This window comes from Micropterus dolomieu, linkage group LG16 (assembly GCF_021292245.1).
Source record: "Micropterus dolomieu isolate WLL.071019.BEF.003 ecotype Adirondacks linkage group LG16, ASM2129224v1, whole genome shotgun sequence".
NCBI lineage: Eukaryota > Metazoa > Chordata > Actinopteri > Centrarchiformes > Centrarchidae > Micropterus > Micropterus dolomieu.
This window is the reverse complement of record NC_060165.1, coordinates 12,861,646-12,881,182: the sequence shown is the minus strand read 5'-3', so window position 1 is coordinate 12,881,182 and position 19,537 is coordinate 12,861,646. Positions and strand designations below refer to the sequence as shown.

General features: G+C 38.9%; 1 protein-coding gene across 1 annotated transcript; it reads right to left on the bottom strand.

Annotated features, from left to right (window-relative positions):
• Nucleotides 1–1,402: 1,402 nt before the first annotated feature.
• On the bottom strand, nt 1,403–16,599 carry nudt4b (nudix (nucleoside diphosphate linked moiety X)-type motif 4b). Its single transcript, XM_046072514.1, has 5 exons — nt 16,127–16,599; nt 7,837–7,947; nt 6,112–6,156; nt 5,704–5,791; nt 1,403–5,008 (listed from the first exon to the last, which is right to left on the bottom strand). Exons 1-5 carry the CDS (start codon nt 16,220–16,222, stop codon nt 4,788–4,790), a joined length of 561 nt encoding a protein of 186 aa, XP_045928470.1. The 5' UTR covers nt 16,223–16,599; the 3' UTR covers nt 1,403–4,787.
• Between the last annotated feature and the right edge of the window lie 2,938 nt (nt 16,600–19,537).

Below are 19,537 nucleotides of genomic sequence, written 5' to 3'. Positions count from 1 at the left end.
GATTTATTACTGGTGATAGCTACGGCACTCACTATTGTATCCTGTTTGATAAAGTGTGGTCTTCTCTGGAAGAGATGGACAATAGACATTGTTATTCATTAAAGTCCTTGTTGGAAAGCTGCCACCTTATGATGCTGGACTGGAACTTTGGAGCCAACCTAACTCACTAAAAATTATATATCTGATTTATACCATAGACTGTTTATACGCGTAAGGTCCCCCGAAGGTGTCCCAAATGCTTGGAATGATCTTTAACACACACTGAAAATCAATACTCTACAACCTATACCAAATTTCCCTATGTGTAACTGTTTTAACAGATTTTTCTTTAATCTCATATGTAATGTAACAGCTGTAGTGTAACTTAACTTTAAATATTATATCACATGGTTACAAGACAATTTAAATTATGGTTATAAATGCACAATAACGTACCCACAAAGTAGTTATTTTTAAGTAGACTTTTACTTGTAATGAAGTATTATAATAATGTGGCATTGCTACTTTCATTTACTTGTACAACATCTGAATATTTTTTCCACCACTGATGATCATAAACACACCCAATTTTTTCTGAGGGCACACAAAGTCAACTTTCAACTAGCAGGTGCAGGCTTCTGCTCACCTTGGGATGAATAAGTAATAGACACCTTTAGGAGTCACGATTAAGTTTTCCACACTAGACCAGAACATCGCCCCCTTTGCCTCGAGTTGTAAGGGGATAGCCAGACAGAAGAGGCAGGTACCACCACGTTTGTCTTTGCAGAGAAAGGAGCCGCTGCCAGTCTTTACACAGGTTGTTAAGTACAGTTAGACCATATATAGCCATGAATGTTTACACTATGCTGCAGGCGCCTGCTTGACCTGGTTTCTCCCCCTCCTGCAGATGAGAACAAAGACCGGCTTCTATTCTGTTCTATTGTAAATTTTTTAATAGGTTAAATTATGTTACTGCCAAACAAAGCTGGATTACTGAAGGTTTAAGGTCAGTGTGATTGTGGTTCTTTGATAAAAATCTCCTGCCATTTCATCCTGTGCGAACTGTTTAACCCAAAATTGTCAATGCCAATAAACGTATAACATCACAGATGCTAATCCCTGCTGAGAATGGGGGGTGGAGGTGTGAAGCTGCCCAAATTTTTTACTCCCGGGTGCTACAGTAGATTAATCTAAGCAAAGTATTAAAACATAAAACCTTTAAATGTTTTGACATCATGGCTCATTAGGTGTTGGGCCTCTCATTGACAGGGCTTCTTTTTCTTCTGCTGCTGGTAGATACAAAGCCACAGAATCATTTGCCAATTATTATTATTATGCCAAACAGGCATAATTATGACATTTTGCCTCATCGGCAATGTATACAGTAGATCTTGCCTTCAAATAAATGAAAATTCAACAACAGTTACAATAAGATGTTTCCCCTTTAATGCAGTATTTTCTCAAAATCACTGTTTCCAGTCCAGGTCTTCAAATCACATTCACATTAAACTTTTCTGTGCATAATATTTGTGACAAATCTTTCGTTTGCTTTGATAAAAAAAATTCTCTGGATACATCCATGTGACATTACAATGTGTTCAGCAAACAATCACGCTGTCTAAATCTGCAAATCATTTAGTGGACGCTTGTGTCCAGGTTGTCTTGCATTGTTGTGCTTGGGCACATACATTTCATATGTGCTGTCGTGCTTTACCCCTAAAAGGAGTGTTCATAGCTCAGCACAGACCCAAGCATCAAGCAAAAGGTTTCAACAAGTGAAGGAAGAAGGTGTTTCAGGGGGAAACTGAGCTCAAAATATTATATTAATGAGTTTAAGTTAAATTGATGTCATATGGATTGTAATTTCATATGCTCTGGTACATGAGACTTGGCTTTATAAAACAGCATGGAGTAAAAAGTACAAGTTCCTGGGGTTCACTAGTTATAAATTTAACAATGAAGAAAGCAGAGCACTAAAAACACACTTTTCACATTATAAATGATCATATTCTGAAATTGCATTGATTAAATTCATAAAACAAGGTTGAAGATATTTTTTTTCACAAAGTGATTGGCCTAAAAATCTGTATAGTATAATGTGACATCAAAAAAGGTTCCCACCTGAATACCAACACATTTTTTTTTTTTTTTGGCACATCATATTTCATGTTCATCAACCACCAATACACACACACACACACACACACACACACGCACACACACACAGAGGTTTGAGGTGGATGGAGTCCTTATTCTACAAACAAGGCTGAACGTTTATAATGGTTGAATTGGTGCATCAGAGTTTATGATATTGCAGATAAGACCTTGTAATGGAGCAGGTGAAAGGACACTAATGTTGTGATGTCTGAGTCACATGGAAAAACTGAAGTGGACATATGTTTTTACTCCTATAGTTGGAATAACACATTTTCATTGTCTTACCAAAGCCTGCAAAACATTCTTCTGCTCATTACTGTTCCGCCTTTGTTTTCTAAAACGGCACCCTCCCAAAATGTTATAAAAACCCGAATTCACAATTTATGTCAATATTTATTAATACTCAGTCATGTGTATCTGACACACACAAGTTGATTAGCAAGATGCTATATATATATATATATATATATATATATAGCATAAAAGAGTATTTAACCATCGTGTCTAGAAATATTTTTGAAGATCTGTTTTTGCCAATCTAACGTTAAAAGTTAACTTCTATCCTGTCCTCATTTTGTGCTGTCTCACTGAAAACCTCATTCCAAAATCCAACTCTTCATCCATAATTGACAAACACACTGGTTTTACCACATCATGATTTAAAATGCATTACCTCCACCATCTGTATTTCATTATTTCATACTAGGACACAAACCAACCAACCTTCACATCCTTAAACACGTGGCACATTGTCATTGATACAAATATACTGTACATACATTTCTCATTGGGGTTTCTACATGTTTTTCCCCCTGCCCTTTATACACTGTTAAAAAATATAAAATATAAAGAGACATTTTAAAGGTTCGCTCAGGTTAAAAACACATGTTCAATGTTTCTCTTCAGCGCTATTTACAATTCTCTGTATAGTTACCAGTCGTCATTCAGCTGTCAGCACAGGAGTATGTGGGTGTCTCTTTTCAATAAGAACAGTTACTGCTTATGGGCAAAAAATAATTATCTGAAATGTGACATTTTAAACTGCTAATTTCAACCATTTTTCTATCTACAGATCCAAAATGTAGATGTTGGTAGTTGACAATATATAGTTGAGAGACATGCACCAATCGGCCGGATTTGAATCAGAGATATTGCAGAAAAATTTAGCTTGTTTAGGCATTAACCCCCAAACCAGGAAGAAATATTTTTATTATACTTATATATTTTTTAACCAGTAAAAGCGCTTTTCCTGATAGAGTGCAACAACTCTTGATCGACAGACACTGTTACAGGCATTTTTCACAAGTTTTACAGACCAACCCATTGATAGGCCAAAATCATCAGCAGATCCATAATGAAAATAATTATTAGTTGCAGCCCTAGGTGCAAGTAATCTTAGTTACTTGCAGACATTGAACAAAACAATCATATTGTACATGGAAATGTCATTTGGTGGTCGATTTTACCATATTGTAGAGTAGTCAACCTTAGACATTTTGATTTATGGTGAAATATACAACTGATTTGAACAGAATCCACTTTTTTTTTTTTTTAATTACTAGATTTTAAATCAACTCAATGGACCCTAGCAGCATGGCAAAGATGCACTTGACACCATGAAATGCTTTCACTTGGACAACATGGGAAACAGTAAGCGCTCATTAAAGTTATGTGGCTTTAAATGGACAACAACACCAGTTTGTTGGATCAGTCAAGGTTAGCGGGATCGTAAATCCGGAGGCATTGGCTGAAGTTTAACTATGAACACGGAAGTACCATGTCAGGGGATATCGAGCACAGCCTCATGACTCAGATCCAATTTACTGAGGTATCACCTGGTACAGTCCTGTGAGAAAGTGCATCTTTCACCGTTCAGGGCCAAAAGCCATTCCTGTCTGGCCCTTTCCATTTGCTTTTGCTGTTTATAGTAATTGTTACAAATATTTGCACTTATTTCCATTCATTTGTTTTTGAAAAATATGTGATTTTATGTCAATTAACCTAACTAAAATGATAATTACTGATTAGACAGTTTAAAGAAAACCCCACTTTACATTAAATAGGGAGGAGATCTCTAAAACACATCACTGCTTGAGTGACTTTTTAAAAATGCGATCCCATGAAGTAGAATGTGATATATACGGTTATTATCATGGGTTGATGACCAAGACATTATTAAGTCTAGCAACATTCCCCACATGAACGTCCTTTGGGGTTAATTAATCTTTTATTGACTAGAAAGCATATCCATTTTTGCTTAGAAAATAAAAATAACCGACAAACAACCCAAATACAACATTCATACAAAGTTTCTGTAAGGCATTCCTTCACCAGGTCATTCACACCAGCAGACTCTGCTGCAGCTTCCTCTTCCCAAGCTCCAGCTCATCAGTCTGTTGTTTCCCAGCAAAAGAAAAAAAGTGTTCTCGAAATAGCTACACCCACAGTTTTTCTGTCAGAGACTTCTCCTGCTCTGTCACACAAGTCTTTAACACAGTTCTGGCCATGGCTTTGGTGTGTCCAGCAGATAAGACTAGAAATTATACATACAGGAGAGCCGTAACTCTGAAAAACCCTTAGATACATGCAAGACTGTACAGACTTTCGGTGACCGGTCAACGCAGGACAGGACACAAGGTTTAGGTGCAGTCCTATCTGCAGGAGGTGCCCAACACGCTGCCCGTTGAGGGGGTGGTGGCGGTAGCGCTGTAATGAGGGTAGTTGTCGTTTGTTGGTGGGCCTGGGAGGATGGAATTTCCGTTGGTTGGGGAGCAGCTGAGCTGGAGCCTCCGCAGGTACTCGGCGTGGACGGGTTTGTGGCTCTGCAGCACTTTGATGGCCTCGTCCACGGTGAACCACTCCCGCTTCCGGCCTGCAGAGGGAGGCAGAGCACAATGTAGTTCAAAACAAGCTTTCATGTTGTGTCTTCCTTGTGTCCCCAAATATAGTGCAACTAAAGAGAGGTAACATACATATTCTACTCTTCACATCACTTATGTGTTTTTATGAAGAAGACACTTATTTAACGCTGCCTTTTCCACAGGTGGGACATTACATTGTATCAAAGCTATTTCTTGTAATATAAATGCAATAAAGGAAGTCATAAGCTTTAACATCTGCAGCATGTTACTCTCTCTTAACTATAGTAGGAGGAGATGTTTCACCCTAATAAAGGAAATTGGGTATATAAATTATAATGTAAACATTTTGGAGTAAGCAACCACAACAGGTAGCGTGTATTTAAATGTTATCCTCATGATCAATTGTGTATATATTTTAATACATTACTTACCAAATGCTTAGATGCTGTTCATACTGTACATACAACTTTACAATTTGCACTGTCCATTCTCCAACTCTGTCCACTTCTCTTCTACAGGTTTTTAATATATTCACATATACAGTATAACATTTGTATATTATAACTCAAATGTACATATATTAAAGATAAAGCATAACTGCACTTATTTCTGCACTTCTGGTTAGATCCTTGCATTTCATCAGGTCTGTACTCTGCATAATGGCAATAAAGTTGAACACACACACGAAGGTAAAGGGAAACTGTACCTATGTTGACGGAGTCTTCCCAGGCCTCCAGTGTTTCTGTGACCGTCAACACGTACACGTACGTCCGGTGCTTTCGATCCTGGTTTTGCTTTAGGGATCAGAAGGAAAGAAAACTGAATAATCAGTGATACAAAACCATAACTACACACAAATGCAAAAAGAAGTGTGACAGGATAGTATTCACACCTGCAAAAATTCAAGCACTAAAAGTAGCATCTTAGCCATTTTCTGTTTATCTGTCCAATTCTTTTTCTTGTCAACACTAATCTAAACCAAAATACTTGTTGCACAAAAATGTTTTTGTAAAAAAGTACATGGTTATTTGTGCATTTTATACACGTGTCAGTGCACTTTGTTATGCATATGTACGATAAAGTGTCTGAGGACGATGAAGTCGTAAAAGCTTACCTCAAATACACCGAGCAGACGTCCTAGCTTGCCCTTCACGCCAGCCTTTTGGAATCAAATGAAGGAGAAAAAAAATGTTAGAAAAAGTGTTTTAGTCCCCCACTGGCCGCAGCATGCAGAACAAAACCGACAACAGGGGACACTAAAACGCTTTTGTGAGATTGTTTAAAAGTTTTGAGTAGCTGTGGCCTTTGAATAGAGGGTGAAAACATTTGAAAAGCAGTTTGCAAACCACAGACTATATTCTGTGTCAAAAACAATGGGCATTGTGTATTTCATTTCAATGTTTTAAAGAACCTCAGGTCCGCCTCTATGTACTGAACTCGACTGTGACCTCCCAGACTTTGTTTCAATATGGAAATGCTTGATGAACAATTACCCAAATACTAAAACGTTCAGATCTGAACTACAGAACAAATCCTGTTACCCAGAATGACATATTTTTGGAGTTCATTTTTGTCCTCTGTGGCCTCACAGCTTCTTAGTTTTTTTTGTAAAAACAGTCAGCCAAACTACAATAGTTGTTTCTCTTAAAAAGGTGTAATGACTTCTATTTGAAACTGTACTGTTTAAGACTGGTTGAGTGAAATATTGATCATTTGTAATTTCCCGTTGCATAGAAATAAAAAACCTGGCACGGATACAGAAAAAGTGTTCCCGAAATGCAATTATGTCCCTTTCATAACACTTAACGGTTGCTTTATTGATTCAGATGTACTTCACAGGAATCAAATTACTGTCAAGACACATGACATCTGTCCTTTCACCTTCTCCAGTCCCCTGCTCCGCATACTTCACAAGTGTCACTCTGTCTCACTGATGTGTCCGGTGTCTGTGAATGCACAGGAATCCAGCGAGGAGCCAAGTTTAGACCGCTGACGTGGCTGAGAACACAAGGTTCTCAACCAGAGGGACCTCTGGAATACCAGCGGACCCTTCGGTCACCCAGCCACTGACACCGTTGCCCTTCAAAAATCCCTTAGCATGCACAATGCAGCCAACTATTCGAACCCCGCAACTCCAGCTCCGGTCACTTCGGCATGTTTCTTACTGAAAATGATGTGTGAGAGACCCCGTCATGTGACCCCAGGGATGCACAGACGTGTATTGAGGACATTTTGCATCTAAAGCATCACAGGTGTAATGTCCTCAGCAACCAAATGGCAACACTGACCCAGAAGTCATGCTACATATAAAATATATATATTTTACATTACAGCAGTTTTATACTCCTATTTTACTTTCTTCAACTATGAAATTGACCCATCTTGTCCTTATATGGGACTAATCCATTAACATAATCATTCTATTCATAATCATTTCTTGGTTGAAACTACCATAGCTGTTGAAGCATTCAGTGCATTAAAATTACAAAAGTGATGATTATGTGGAACATAGACAGTTGCAGGTATGTTGGACTTTTATAGCAGCAGCAATAACACCAAGACATTTCCAGAGAGCAAATGTTTACATGCTGCTATAAATACCATACCATAAATACATAATGACCCGGTGAATGAACAGGTTTTTTTTGCTGGTTTAACTATCAAAATAAAATGTGAGGCTATTTTTTGGCTGTAAACTGTTCTGTTCAACAACCTATATATACACACCTTTGCTTTCTCATCATGAGCTCATTTTATGGTCGCACAAAAATGACCTCACTTTTGGAGTCGGTTCGGTTCATGTGATATTAAAACAAAACAAATTCTTCGGTTTATTCACCTCCTCAAACACTTCTCGCACGGCGGCACCACATGGCTCCTCTTCCGGCTCCATCCCACCTCCGGGAACGATCCACTGGTCCGGATGCCGACTGCTGCTGACCAGCAGAACCTATAATAAAAAGCACACATTTAAGAATTGGATCACATCTGACTTAATTTGTTTTAGAGTGAAATAAGGAATGTGTGTCTTCATGTGCCCCAAGAGGAAGCAGGATGTCTCACCAAAAAGGTTCTGTTGTTACAGAGGTACATTTAATGGGACATGGTTTTCAGCACATAACAGTACATTCATATTTACCTCTATTCACTAGCCTTGACTTAGTACGTCACATTGATACTGAGGACATAAGATTCTGGAGAAACCCAGTACCGGGACAAATACCATGATATCGAGCCAACAACGACACAGCATGTAACGAACATTACTTAAGTTGTGGGTTAGCAAACTGTCATTACAGTCACTGCTGCAAAGCAAACATGCAGAGAGGACGAGACGGTCGCAGAGCCAGCACACCAGCTCCAGACAGCGATGCTCACAACTCTCCTGCTACTACAGTTAGGGCTGGGCAATAAATCAATAACAAAAATTAATACGATCTAATCTTCCTCTATGTAAATGTAACAAATGTTCAATAAATGTTTAATTCATTTGAATCACGAACAAATCAGAACTTAACCGTTTTGTTTGTTCAACTTTCACTCAGGAGAAAAAAAATCAGCCTTTAAACTTGAAAGAAATATTGATTTGACATCGATACGATATGAAATCTTTTATCGCGATAACATTTTTGGGCCATATCACCCAGCCCTAACTATAGCTAACATTTCAACAACAGCATGCGTGTGTGTGTGGCGGGGTAGGGCCCACTTTGGTTGTTTCCCCATTTACAGAGCCAGGGGTGTGCACAAACACCAGATTATTTTCAGCACACACATAGAACAGACAGCTTAACCGTAACGAGTTATTCGCTGAACCAAAAGACGTGTATTGGATTAGACTCTCATAACCTTTAACAGGAGACCTGACCCTTTACCCATTTGACTCAGATCTCAGGGTCAGATGAGTGATGATTGGTGCCTTCTCTGCTCTTTATTATTCCATTGTTGCTTATGGGATCCTAAATGAACCACAGCACTTATAGCTTTAAATATTTAATCCTGACATTATATTTCATATAAATGGTCTTTTGAGTGACAGAAATGCATGGAATTAATGTAATATGCGTAAAAATATGAGAATGATCCACACTCACAAATAGTACTTTACTCCATTTAAATGTCAATTGATAATTCCAATTGTTTTAAAATATCACACATTAACGTTATTAGACTCTTAACTAGACCAAACTGATTTATCCTTACGTTTTTGGGGACCTTAGCGTGTATCCATTATATCTTTTGGTGATAACATTCTCCTGTTTTTGGTTACTAACTATTTTGGTTTCCCATTTCCCAGATGCTATATCTGGATCCTTCTGCCTTGCAAATACCATTTTCCAGCACACAGTGATGAAGCGGTTACAACACAACATGACCCCAGCAAACAATGCATGTAAACCAAACATGAGCCACTCAAAAGCTGTCAGCGCTCCACCGATGGGCCTGCGGGGCTTGAATTACACTACAGTTGCAGTGTACACTGATCTGCGCAGATCGGATGTGCCTGTGTCTGCAGTTTCTTGTGGTACAGCAATCACAACAGACACAAGCACACCTGCTGTGAACATTATCGCATTTGCATGGAGCAATTCAGTCATTAGTAAAACAGCTGGTGACAGGATGCAGGTCTTGTTTATATAAGCAGCCAATACATGAAAAGCCAATGAAAGTCTTGTCGGTGGTTTGTTTATTTGTGATTCAACTGCATTTTAGGAATCCTATGCCACTTATTTGTCAGTATAGAAATTATTCTACAATACAGATGAATCAGTGACTGTAAATATACGCATTAAAGAGAGAAACGTGTATAAAGCAGCTTATGCAGGATATGCTGACGTCCACGTCTGCCACCCATCTGATTACCATATCCAGTAATCTGCCAAAGGAGTCAGTCTGTCACTTAATCCTAACTCATCTTTCACATAGCTTCCCTTATGTTCTCTAATGGGATTGTGGCTGCAACTACCACAGGTTTTTCCGAGGATCTTCTACACTTGGACGGCACATGCTTAGGGCCTTGACAAGTGAGCGCTGTTGGCTCCTATCTGCCTCACGTGCCGCGTTCACCCAGCTCGGCCAACTGCTTATTCCCAGACGATATAGGTTAGGATGAAGGGGCGGTAGGGAAGAAGGAGTACTTACTCAGCTGCCCCTACAAATGTCAGACGTGACGGTGTGCATTAAGTGAGTGCACGCTCTGAATATTTTCTGGAGATGAAAAAAACGCAACTTATGTTTATCCTATAATCCAACAGGTGCATGTCTTTTATAGTGTGCAGTAAGTGACGCCTGTTGAAGGACGGTGCATTTACGCTTACAGCACAAAGAGTGCACAACATGACATCTTCTCAGTAGAGTGCAAATGTACAAAATGTGCAAAGTAAGAATTTTGTAACCAGCTTGAGTGAGCTCTTTGATGAACAGGCTGGCTTTTGGCAGTGAGTTGAGCAAAAACAAACTGGATGTCCACTTTTTGTACTTTAACTCACGATCTGTGGGGCGTTTAATTAAACTAGATAGTAATTGCTATTTGTTGGAGGACCTTTGGTTTTCTTTGTGAAGCAACATGTGTGTCATATGTGTCAGGGTTAATTTGTCCTGCTTTTAAACATGAATAGCACCTACCAGAAGTCTGTTATTTCATACAGGATAATATTGTGCCATGTACCTCCATGTGGGGTGGGTTATTTCATAAAATTAATTAATTAATTCTATATTTTTTGGATGAGATTTCATGGCACTCCAACCCACTGCCCTCACTGTCTGACTGTGCGCTGAGCTGCAGCCAGCGAGGCTTAAAGGGAGATCACTGGTGTCAATGTGTCCAAAGCCGACAGTATGAGATGTATACAAAACAAAAGCCACAGAGCTTCCGGGGCAGCGAGGACATGGCATATCTCTGCTCCGGTTGTTCCATTTTTATCTTTTGCTTGTTGCCCCGACTCTTATCTGTCCATCCTCAGAATACCACACAGGCTACACTCAGTTTTGTTTTAATGAATTTAGGAATGTAGAGCACCGAATCGACATATTACAAACTGTATGTAATTAAGAATGTGTTTCTTCGCATGTGCTTCTGAGGTGAATAAAGCTTCATGTTCATAAGAGGGAGCAGCAAGGCTTTGGTGCTGCCTTTAAGCTCTGCAAAAGGAAACTTTTATCTAGAAGAGACATTTGTCACCACAGCAAAAATCAAGCCTGCAAGACCGGTCGATTCCCTGAAATGTAAGTATATGACGTTAATTAAGTGGTCAGTAATGTGGACGGTGGTCCCCACGCATTTTGACTGACATACCCCAATTATTAAAAAAAAAAAATTATATAAAAGTGGACATTGGTTCTATAACATTTTTTAATACAATGAAGCATTTTAGCTGCTATTTCAACCAGTGAACCATTTCTTGAAAACCATCTATCTACCTTTAGCTATTTTAACCATTAATCCACTACTTTTATCTATCTTTTGTTTTTTTACTATTTACCCATTATTTAGAGAACTATTGCAACCATTAATCTATTACTTTTAAAGGTTCAGTGTGTAACATTTAGGAGGATCTATCAGTGATGGAGCAGTTGGTTGCAATTCGCAACCCTCACCACTAGATGCCACTAAAAACTACACACTGAACCTTAAATAACTATTTCAACAGTTTATCCATTACTTTTAGCTATTTAACAGTTTATTAATTCCTTTGAGCTATCCATTTCAAACATTTACACCAACTACTTCCAGTGTTACAGCTGACTAGCATTTTCAATGAAAGTGTAGTTCCCATTTTATCAAATTAGTTGTGCTACTGTACAAATCTTTCCAAGTACCCCTTGGGAAATGTAGAAGACAGACACATAATCTATATCCACTCAGAACTTTACTCTTTCTGAACGGTCTTAAAACCTCTGACAAACTGAAAAAAACAGCATTGGCTTAAACTCCAGAGGCTACAGCTAAAAGCGTGAGGAAAAACCAAACAAAATAACTCACACCCTCATGACAGGCCACAACGGTCAGCTGACAGCTGAACTGGGAGAACAGAAAACCCACTTATATTTGAAAACAGGGGCATGGTGAAGGAGAAACCCCAGAGGAACACTGAGTGTTTCCCAATGACATTTTACTGTTTTGCAACTCACACCACTTCCCAGGGCCCTGCCCCCAGTGTGAAAAAGGAGGTGGGCAAATTCTGAGGCATACAGTAAATCTTGTCTGGGTAGAGAAACGCATGTCAGACTCATGTGGCATTATTTCAGCTTTTACTTAACAATGCAAAGTTACACAAGCTTCACCTCCTGGATAACCGACGTGGCATGCCATATGTATTAATGTGCAAAAGTTTGTCTTGTAATTGATTTAAAAAAGATGATAAGTCCGCCTCAACTCAATTTAAGATGTCAGAACCACCATAGTAAAACACAGGCTATGGCAGTGAATCCTCTGGCATCGGCTCAAAAAGGGACAGCCGCAGGGTTAATCTGGAATACATAAACACCTACTCCTCCTCCCCAGGAGGAACGCCCCTAGCTGTCAAATAAAGAAGGCTCTAAATGCCAGGCTGGGCCGGGTGCCGGGAGGAGAGACTGATGGAAAGTCTAAGTCACTCAAGTACACAAGTGCAGGGGTGGAATCAATAGTGGCAAGACAGTAATATAGTCGCTGCATTATACAGGTATCAACAAATAAGAGGAGTCGTAACCAGGGACTGCCAGAGACAAACAGCAGGAGTGGGCAAAGACAGAGAGACTTGATGCCTACATTTCAGACTTCCATTTCATTATCTGCAATCTGCTGTTCTACCTTTAATAGATAATAGCCTCTGGGTTACAATCTGGTAAACATGAAAGTTACTGCTAGAACTGTTTTCCTGACCAGAGAGTTCCTCTCACTCTGTATAATGTATGAACCCATGGCATTATATAAAGTTTATTTTAATAAAGCCTCAACACTGCCAAATACTGACAGATACAGTATGTAACGCATTGGGTTGCTTCTAAATGATGAAACACACAATATGTTGGTTGGGATGTTTAAAATTACACTGCCCAAATAATACTTCATTGTTATTTAATAAACATTTTAATATTTTGAACACTTTCAAAATGTATTATTTGTGTAACAACAATTTGGAAGGGGAGGAGTGGTGGCACTTTATGCAACTGATGGGTGACGAATGAAGGAGAAAACAAACAAACATCGATATCGAATGAACCTCTCTATTGGTATCGGTATCACTTTAAGTGTACTAGAATTGGTACTGGTATCGTAAATTATTTAACGATACCCAGGCCTCCTGATGAGAGCGGTGAGACTGAACCAAAACAATAAGATGAGGGGTGTTTTAAAGCTCAGCAGAGTCAGGTGATACATCGCTGTAAGTTGGCAACTAATTTAATATTCCGCATAGGCATTTCATCTATTGTTGATTATAGCAGCTTTAAGGCCCTAAAGCCCTACTTTTGACTGCATTTTCATTATTTCTGTTCAGCCCCCAGGTGAGAAAGTTGTGATGATATACCTTCACAGTAACTGTTCATCAGCTACGCAGCCCCAAATTTGTGGCTTTCACTAAGCGCGTCACAGTATCTAATTAGAATAAGTTAAAATGTTCATAACCTGCTGGGGGAAATTGTTACCACATATAGAATCAAAAAGTTACTTGTTCAATTTGAATTAAGTGTATGAATGAGTAGACTTCATCTAATCTTTTGGAAAAGATTCTACAACCTATCACTGCCCTGTTACGATGTAAAATAATTAAAGAAGCTCTTGCACCACGCCAGCCCCCAAGCAGCTCACATGCTGTTAAACTCTGGTGCCCTACTCAGCTATCACTGCACTGTCAGGTTCCCCTTTCCTCCTGTTCGGAGTTTAATTGCTACCATAGAATACTAGACTACCCCACCCTGAGCTCAGCTTTCTACTTTTCCTCTGCAAAACGAAACAGCTCAGCAGCATGTATGTCTCTTATGTCACCACAGTTGGGTCTCCTGTGTCTAGGAAATGATTGTGTGTGTTTAAGGAAAGTATTGATAGCACAACAGCCCATATCTCAAGCTTCTTTAGACAGAAACTGCCATTGTTAGCACCCAAAATCACAATCAAGAACACCAGATTCTCTTACGTATGTGATTGCGTGAGCAGACATGCCTGTCAAAGCTTGAAAATCCTGAGGGTGATGGTCACACCTACACCCTTCTGTTGTCACAATATTCTCCGAAATGTCCTTTCCTGTGATTTCAAGTTAGAAGAAAAGAATCACGGAGTACAAACAAGTTCTGAGAAAAATTGCGCAAGAGCTCAGTTCACAAAGTTTTGTAAGAAATACAAATCCATACCTCATATTATATACAACCAATTTTAGAAAATCTCTAAACCTCTTTTATGGTCCTAAATGTAAAACTTAGATATAATAATGAGATAACATATGTGTAAGCGAGCAGGTATGGTGTGTAAATCTTCAGATCTGTATGTTGTACAGCCAAACACTGGAGCTCTCTGAGCCAGTCTAGAGACACCAAACTGGGCTGCTTTTACAGTATATTGTGTAACAGTTTGTTTATGCCCAGCTCAAAAGGGGGATAAATTTGGACCTGCAAGAATATGCCACAATAACAGAGATAATGGTCCTGATGTTTGGACATAAATATGACTTTCTAGTAATATGGCTATACAGCTATTATTAGTCTACAAAGGAACCAGTAACTTAGCAGACAAAAATATATGTAGGAATAACTTGTGAGTAACCCAAAACAAAACATAAATTACTTAATATAACAGGGTTCTACTTAGACTGCCTAATCAACAACATACTAAAATATGGACCCAAAAAGTAGATTTTTTGTAAATATAGCCATTGTGTCGCTCCATCCATAACTGGCCTGATAACTTGAAAGAGAAAATTACATTAATTTAGGCTCTCTGGGTAAGTATATATCTATATTGTTACTCTTCTTAGCATCCATGTCCTAAAAACAAGGGAAAAAGGGAAAACAAAAAAGTCTATAAAATATCCAAGTAAATTGATGTTTTGTGTATCCACTTGTTAAAGTTGTCAGACTCACTTAGACTAACCCCTTAAAAAAATTATTTTATTAATTTTTCTGTAGTTTTTGTACCGTTTGTCATCTGTATTTGATATGGGTCACTGTGTTCATTGTTGGCTTCTTATATATGTAGCATGTAAAATATTGTAAAAACCCAGAAATCCAACAATATGTTATTAGCTCTTGAAATAGTCCTAATATCTTGGGAATATGACAGACAATGTGTTTTTAAATTAGGTTAGGAGTGGAAAACACGTCTGAAAGCTGGATCTACTCTACCGAGAAAACTCTTTTAGACACATTTATTATTTACATGGCAAAGGCCCCTTTAAATCCTCATCCACATAATTGCTACGCAGCTGCCGCTCAAGGCCGGCGGGATGCAGCACAATCATGAATGGCCACTGCCTGGTCATGGATGCTCACCCTGACGTGGCATTAAATGTGGTCAAGTCACGCGACATTTGATATATTTAATAATAGACTTACGACCTATATTCTTAACTCTTCACTCAACACAGGCCGAGGTAAAAGCCAAATATTAAAGGAAACGTGCTACAGAGTGCCTCGCCCCCTCTGTGTTAGCTACCCTCAAGCGAGCGAGAAGCCAGCAGGATGTAGAGAGAATGTGTCTTCAAAATAAGAGCTTTTCTTAAAGCTCAAGTGGGGTTCTTGGTCCGGTGTTTTATTTTGAAAGTCGTGAAAGTCAGTCGTTCTTTGTTAATTGAACCTACCTTGACAATGAGCCTTTTTTTCGTTCTTTCTCTACGCGCTCCTCAAACTAGCCTAAACTGGATGGCTCAAGGCGCACGAGCAACAGCAGCAACATCACGGAAACACCAACCAAAACAGCGGCATTGAGAAAAACACAAAAACAGTGTAATTGCAGCTACACATAGAAGGAGACGACATAAATCACAACCCATGTTTTCATTAAAGACTAATGTCAATTTTATCCGTTAACACCACTGTGTTGTTTGAATGACAGGGTGCAGATAGGGGATGAGTAGGCCAAAGTCATGCATACCCCCTGTACATTGTTCATATGGTCCAGTTACATAGACATATAACGTTACACTGCGGGATCTCACCTCTTCTTCACGCTCATTCTTGAAGCACAGACATGCTGCTCGCTTCTTGAAGCCCTCGCCATCGTACGTCCTGGTCTGGTTCGGTTTGAGCTTCATTATGGATTTATTGTGTCTCCTTTAGATAGGACCGGAGAAAACAGAGAGAGACGGGGGGATCCAACGAGTTAACAGCAGAGCCGCCGCATCGCTGCTGCTCTCTGCATCCGTAGCCCGAGATGGTCAGTAATGAGAGGAGGAGGGGTTGCTGGAGAGATCCCAAGGTAACAGACTATCCTGGATTTATGTTTTTTCCTCGTTAAATCAAGGAGCCCGGATGATGAATGCAAGGCAAGGCTCAAGCTGTTGCATGTGATTTCCAGTCGGCAATGTGTGCGTGTGTGTGTGTATGAAGTCCGGCAGGCACAGATATGTAGACTACAACCTACACAGCACAGCCCTCCTCTGGGTCCATTTGCGCATGGCCGCTGACTCAGTACAATGATCAAGCAGGCTGGAGTTTTAGATATACAGATCACTCCTCTGAAGTAGGATTGAGCTCATTGGTTGGGTTAGACTCAGTGGGTGGAGCTACAGTTCTGGTCAAAAACAGTGATATTATTAAACGAATGCGTAATTGTGCTGATTTCAGAATCTCGCACAACATAAGATTATTTGGCAAGTAGACTCGTACTATGTCAGAGTGTGCAGCCACTGATGGGGATGTTTGTGAAGAAAATTCAATCAACTTTCATTTAGGAGTGTTTTGTGCTTGGTCAGGGCTGTAGCCATGATTTTATACTGAGGCAATGAGTCCTACAATACCACCCACAATACATGATCTAAAATTGTTAATGTTTTAGTTATTCTGTTAACTGCTCACTTACATTTTCTTTTATTTCCTAATTTCAATGTTTAAATGATGTTTCAAAGCATTCAGCTTACTGCCAGGAATACAATTCTGGTTGGGAAATATTTCTTTCTTTGTTGATTAAGTAATTTTATATGAGTCTAAAAATATTGTAATCAGCCTATCAACCCTGCCCAGGTTGTTATAATTCCCAGAATAAATACACATGACTCAGTGTCTTCAATAGCTACAGCAGTGATGTCTGTGTGGTGCATAACTTGTAAAATGTTTTCTTATTATGCATGGAGATTAAAAACCTACTATGACAAGTCAAAATATTTGCTGTAAAAAAGATCGTCAAAAGTGAAACACAAAGGATATAGACAGATCATCCTGGAAATGGAAGGTTGTAGGTTAGGTTCAATCCGAACTTATGTAACCTAACATGTTTTGCTCTATATCAGTGAGGTATAAAGTACCAATTCTGAAATCAAAGCTATAAATTCCCCAGAATATGTTAAGAACAGCATATTTATCATAACCAACAAGGCTTGTTGCCTTGCCTTGAACTATTAAGCCTCAGGCTCATCTCAGTGTTAATGCCATACACAAATAAAACCAGCCCTATAAGCTCATGTATTTGTCATCACACAGTCAGCATGACACTTTCATTGCACTTGTATGGGAGTTTTCTTTTTGTATTTCCACATTTCAAGTTCCACCTTTTTCTAAAGCGACATGTTACATAAACTTTGTTGGAGATAGAAAAAAATAAGTCCACGGGTTGCTTAAACTGAGTACGAAAATGTTACTGCTGACACTTCCTAAATAGATTCTAGTTTTTGTGTCTAGGGTCTTTTGGTGGTGTTTTTGACAGAACTGCATGCAAGATCACATACTACATGTTCATTAGTTCCATCTAATCCAGTGTGCTGGGAAATCAGTCAGCTACTCCCAACTTTCATTGAATTTACATCATATCTTAGGTCATTTTGGAGGAGTGTCCCAATCAGTGTGAAAAAAGAGGGAAGAGCTGAGGGTCCGAAGTGTCAGTGTTGCAATACAGTCTGTTTAGCTGGGCCGGGTTCATCCTCAATTAACTCTTTAAGTACTCCACTAATGCGATCCCTTCCATCTTTAATAACTACTCCACAGGTGGGGTTTTAGAAACTGTGATTGCACTATAGGGTAGTGACGTATTAACTCATTAAATGTTTTACTGTTTCAATTATTTGAATAATAAATGGCGTGTGATACAGTACATGATTAAATGATAATATAATGGTGACACATGTTTTTCTTTGTCCAGGTGCTTTAACATCCTCCTGCCTGCTCAGTTCACCTTTGACCTGCAGGCTGATGATGAACCACATGTTGTAACTTCCCCGATAACCTCAAAAGCCAAATGACTATCAGGAGACAAAGATTGATCAAAGAATGAGATTGATCAAAGTGGGTCAAAGTGTGAGATAATCCACTTGATTGTCAAGATTATCCAGTGTTGTTGCTAGTCATTCTTTATCTTATCTGAGTGCCTAGTTTCGGGCTATGGAAGACAATGTGCTGGCAAAATCAAAAAATCTGCACATTTACCTCCTTTGCACCATATTTATTTTAAGCTTTGGGACACTCATACCTTTGCCAGAGAATAAAACATGCCAGATATGTACAGAAAAGTATATAGTATAGTAAGTACTTACAGTAATATAATCTGTCACATAGAGGAGGGATATAGACATTAATGCATTTACAGGATGAATTGTAATAACTTTGGTAATCCCTTAACTTTTCATGTAGTTTCATTATCATGTCAAAACTTTAATTTTCTCAATAATTCTATGTTTACAACTACCTTCTGACTTAAGAACACTGAAACACAAATGACGCTCCCATCAGCCTCAGCTTTAGGCCTACTGTTTAGTGCTAAGTAGCAAATGTTAGCATAAATGCTAACATGCTAAACTAAGATGGTGAACATGGTAAACATTATTAGGAAACATCATCATCTTAGCATTGACATTATGAGCATATTAGCATGCTGACATTAGCATTTAGGTTTAGTACCTACAAACTACAGAGCTGCTAGCTTAGCTGTAGACTCTTAGTTTCCTTGTTATTGATGTCTCTCTTCATGCGCAGCAACAGCAGTCTCACATAGATTTACTGAAAATCACTGGGAGAACCAAACTAACTGATGAGCTCACTAATGGTGTCATGGGATTTAATGATCCAATCTGTGAAAGTCCTCACATGTTAACCTCAATAACCCTTTTTCGCCCATAACCCCAAAATCACTACATGCACTAGTCATTATTTTGACAATGTCATCACCTGAATGTGATGGAAATACAATAAGCCTGCAGGGCATCATGTTAGTGGGAGTCATACAGCATCATCGTCTTGTTTTAGCTGGTTTATACTGTCATTACACTGATCTGATCATGATGTGATTTCTTGAATGATGATTGCAGCCAATAACAAATAGTGTACAATTATAGTAATTAAGTCAGAAATAGATGAAATAACAGATTACTTATTGAGTGCCTTATGAAGATACACACACAAACAAAAACAGACATCCACAT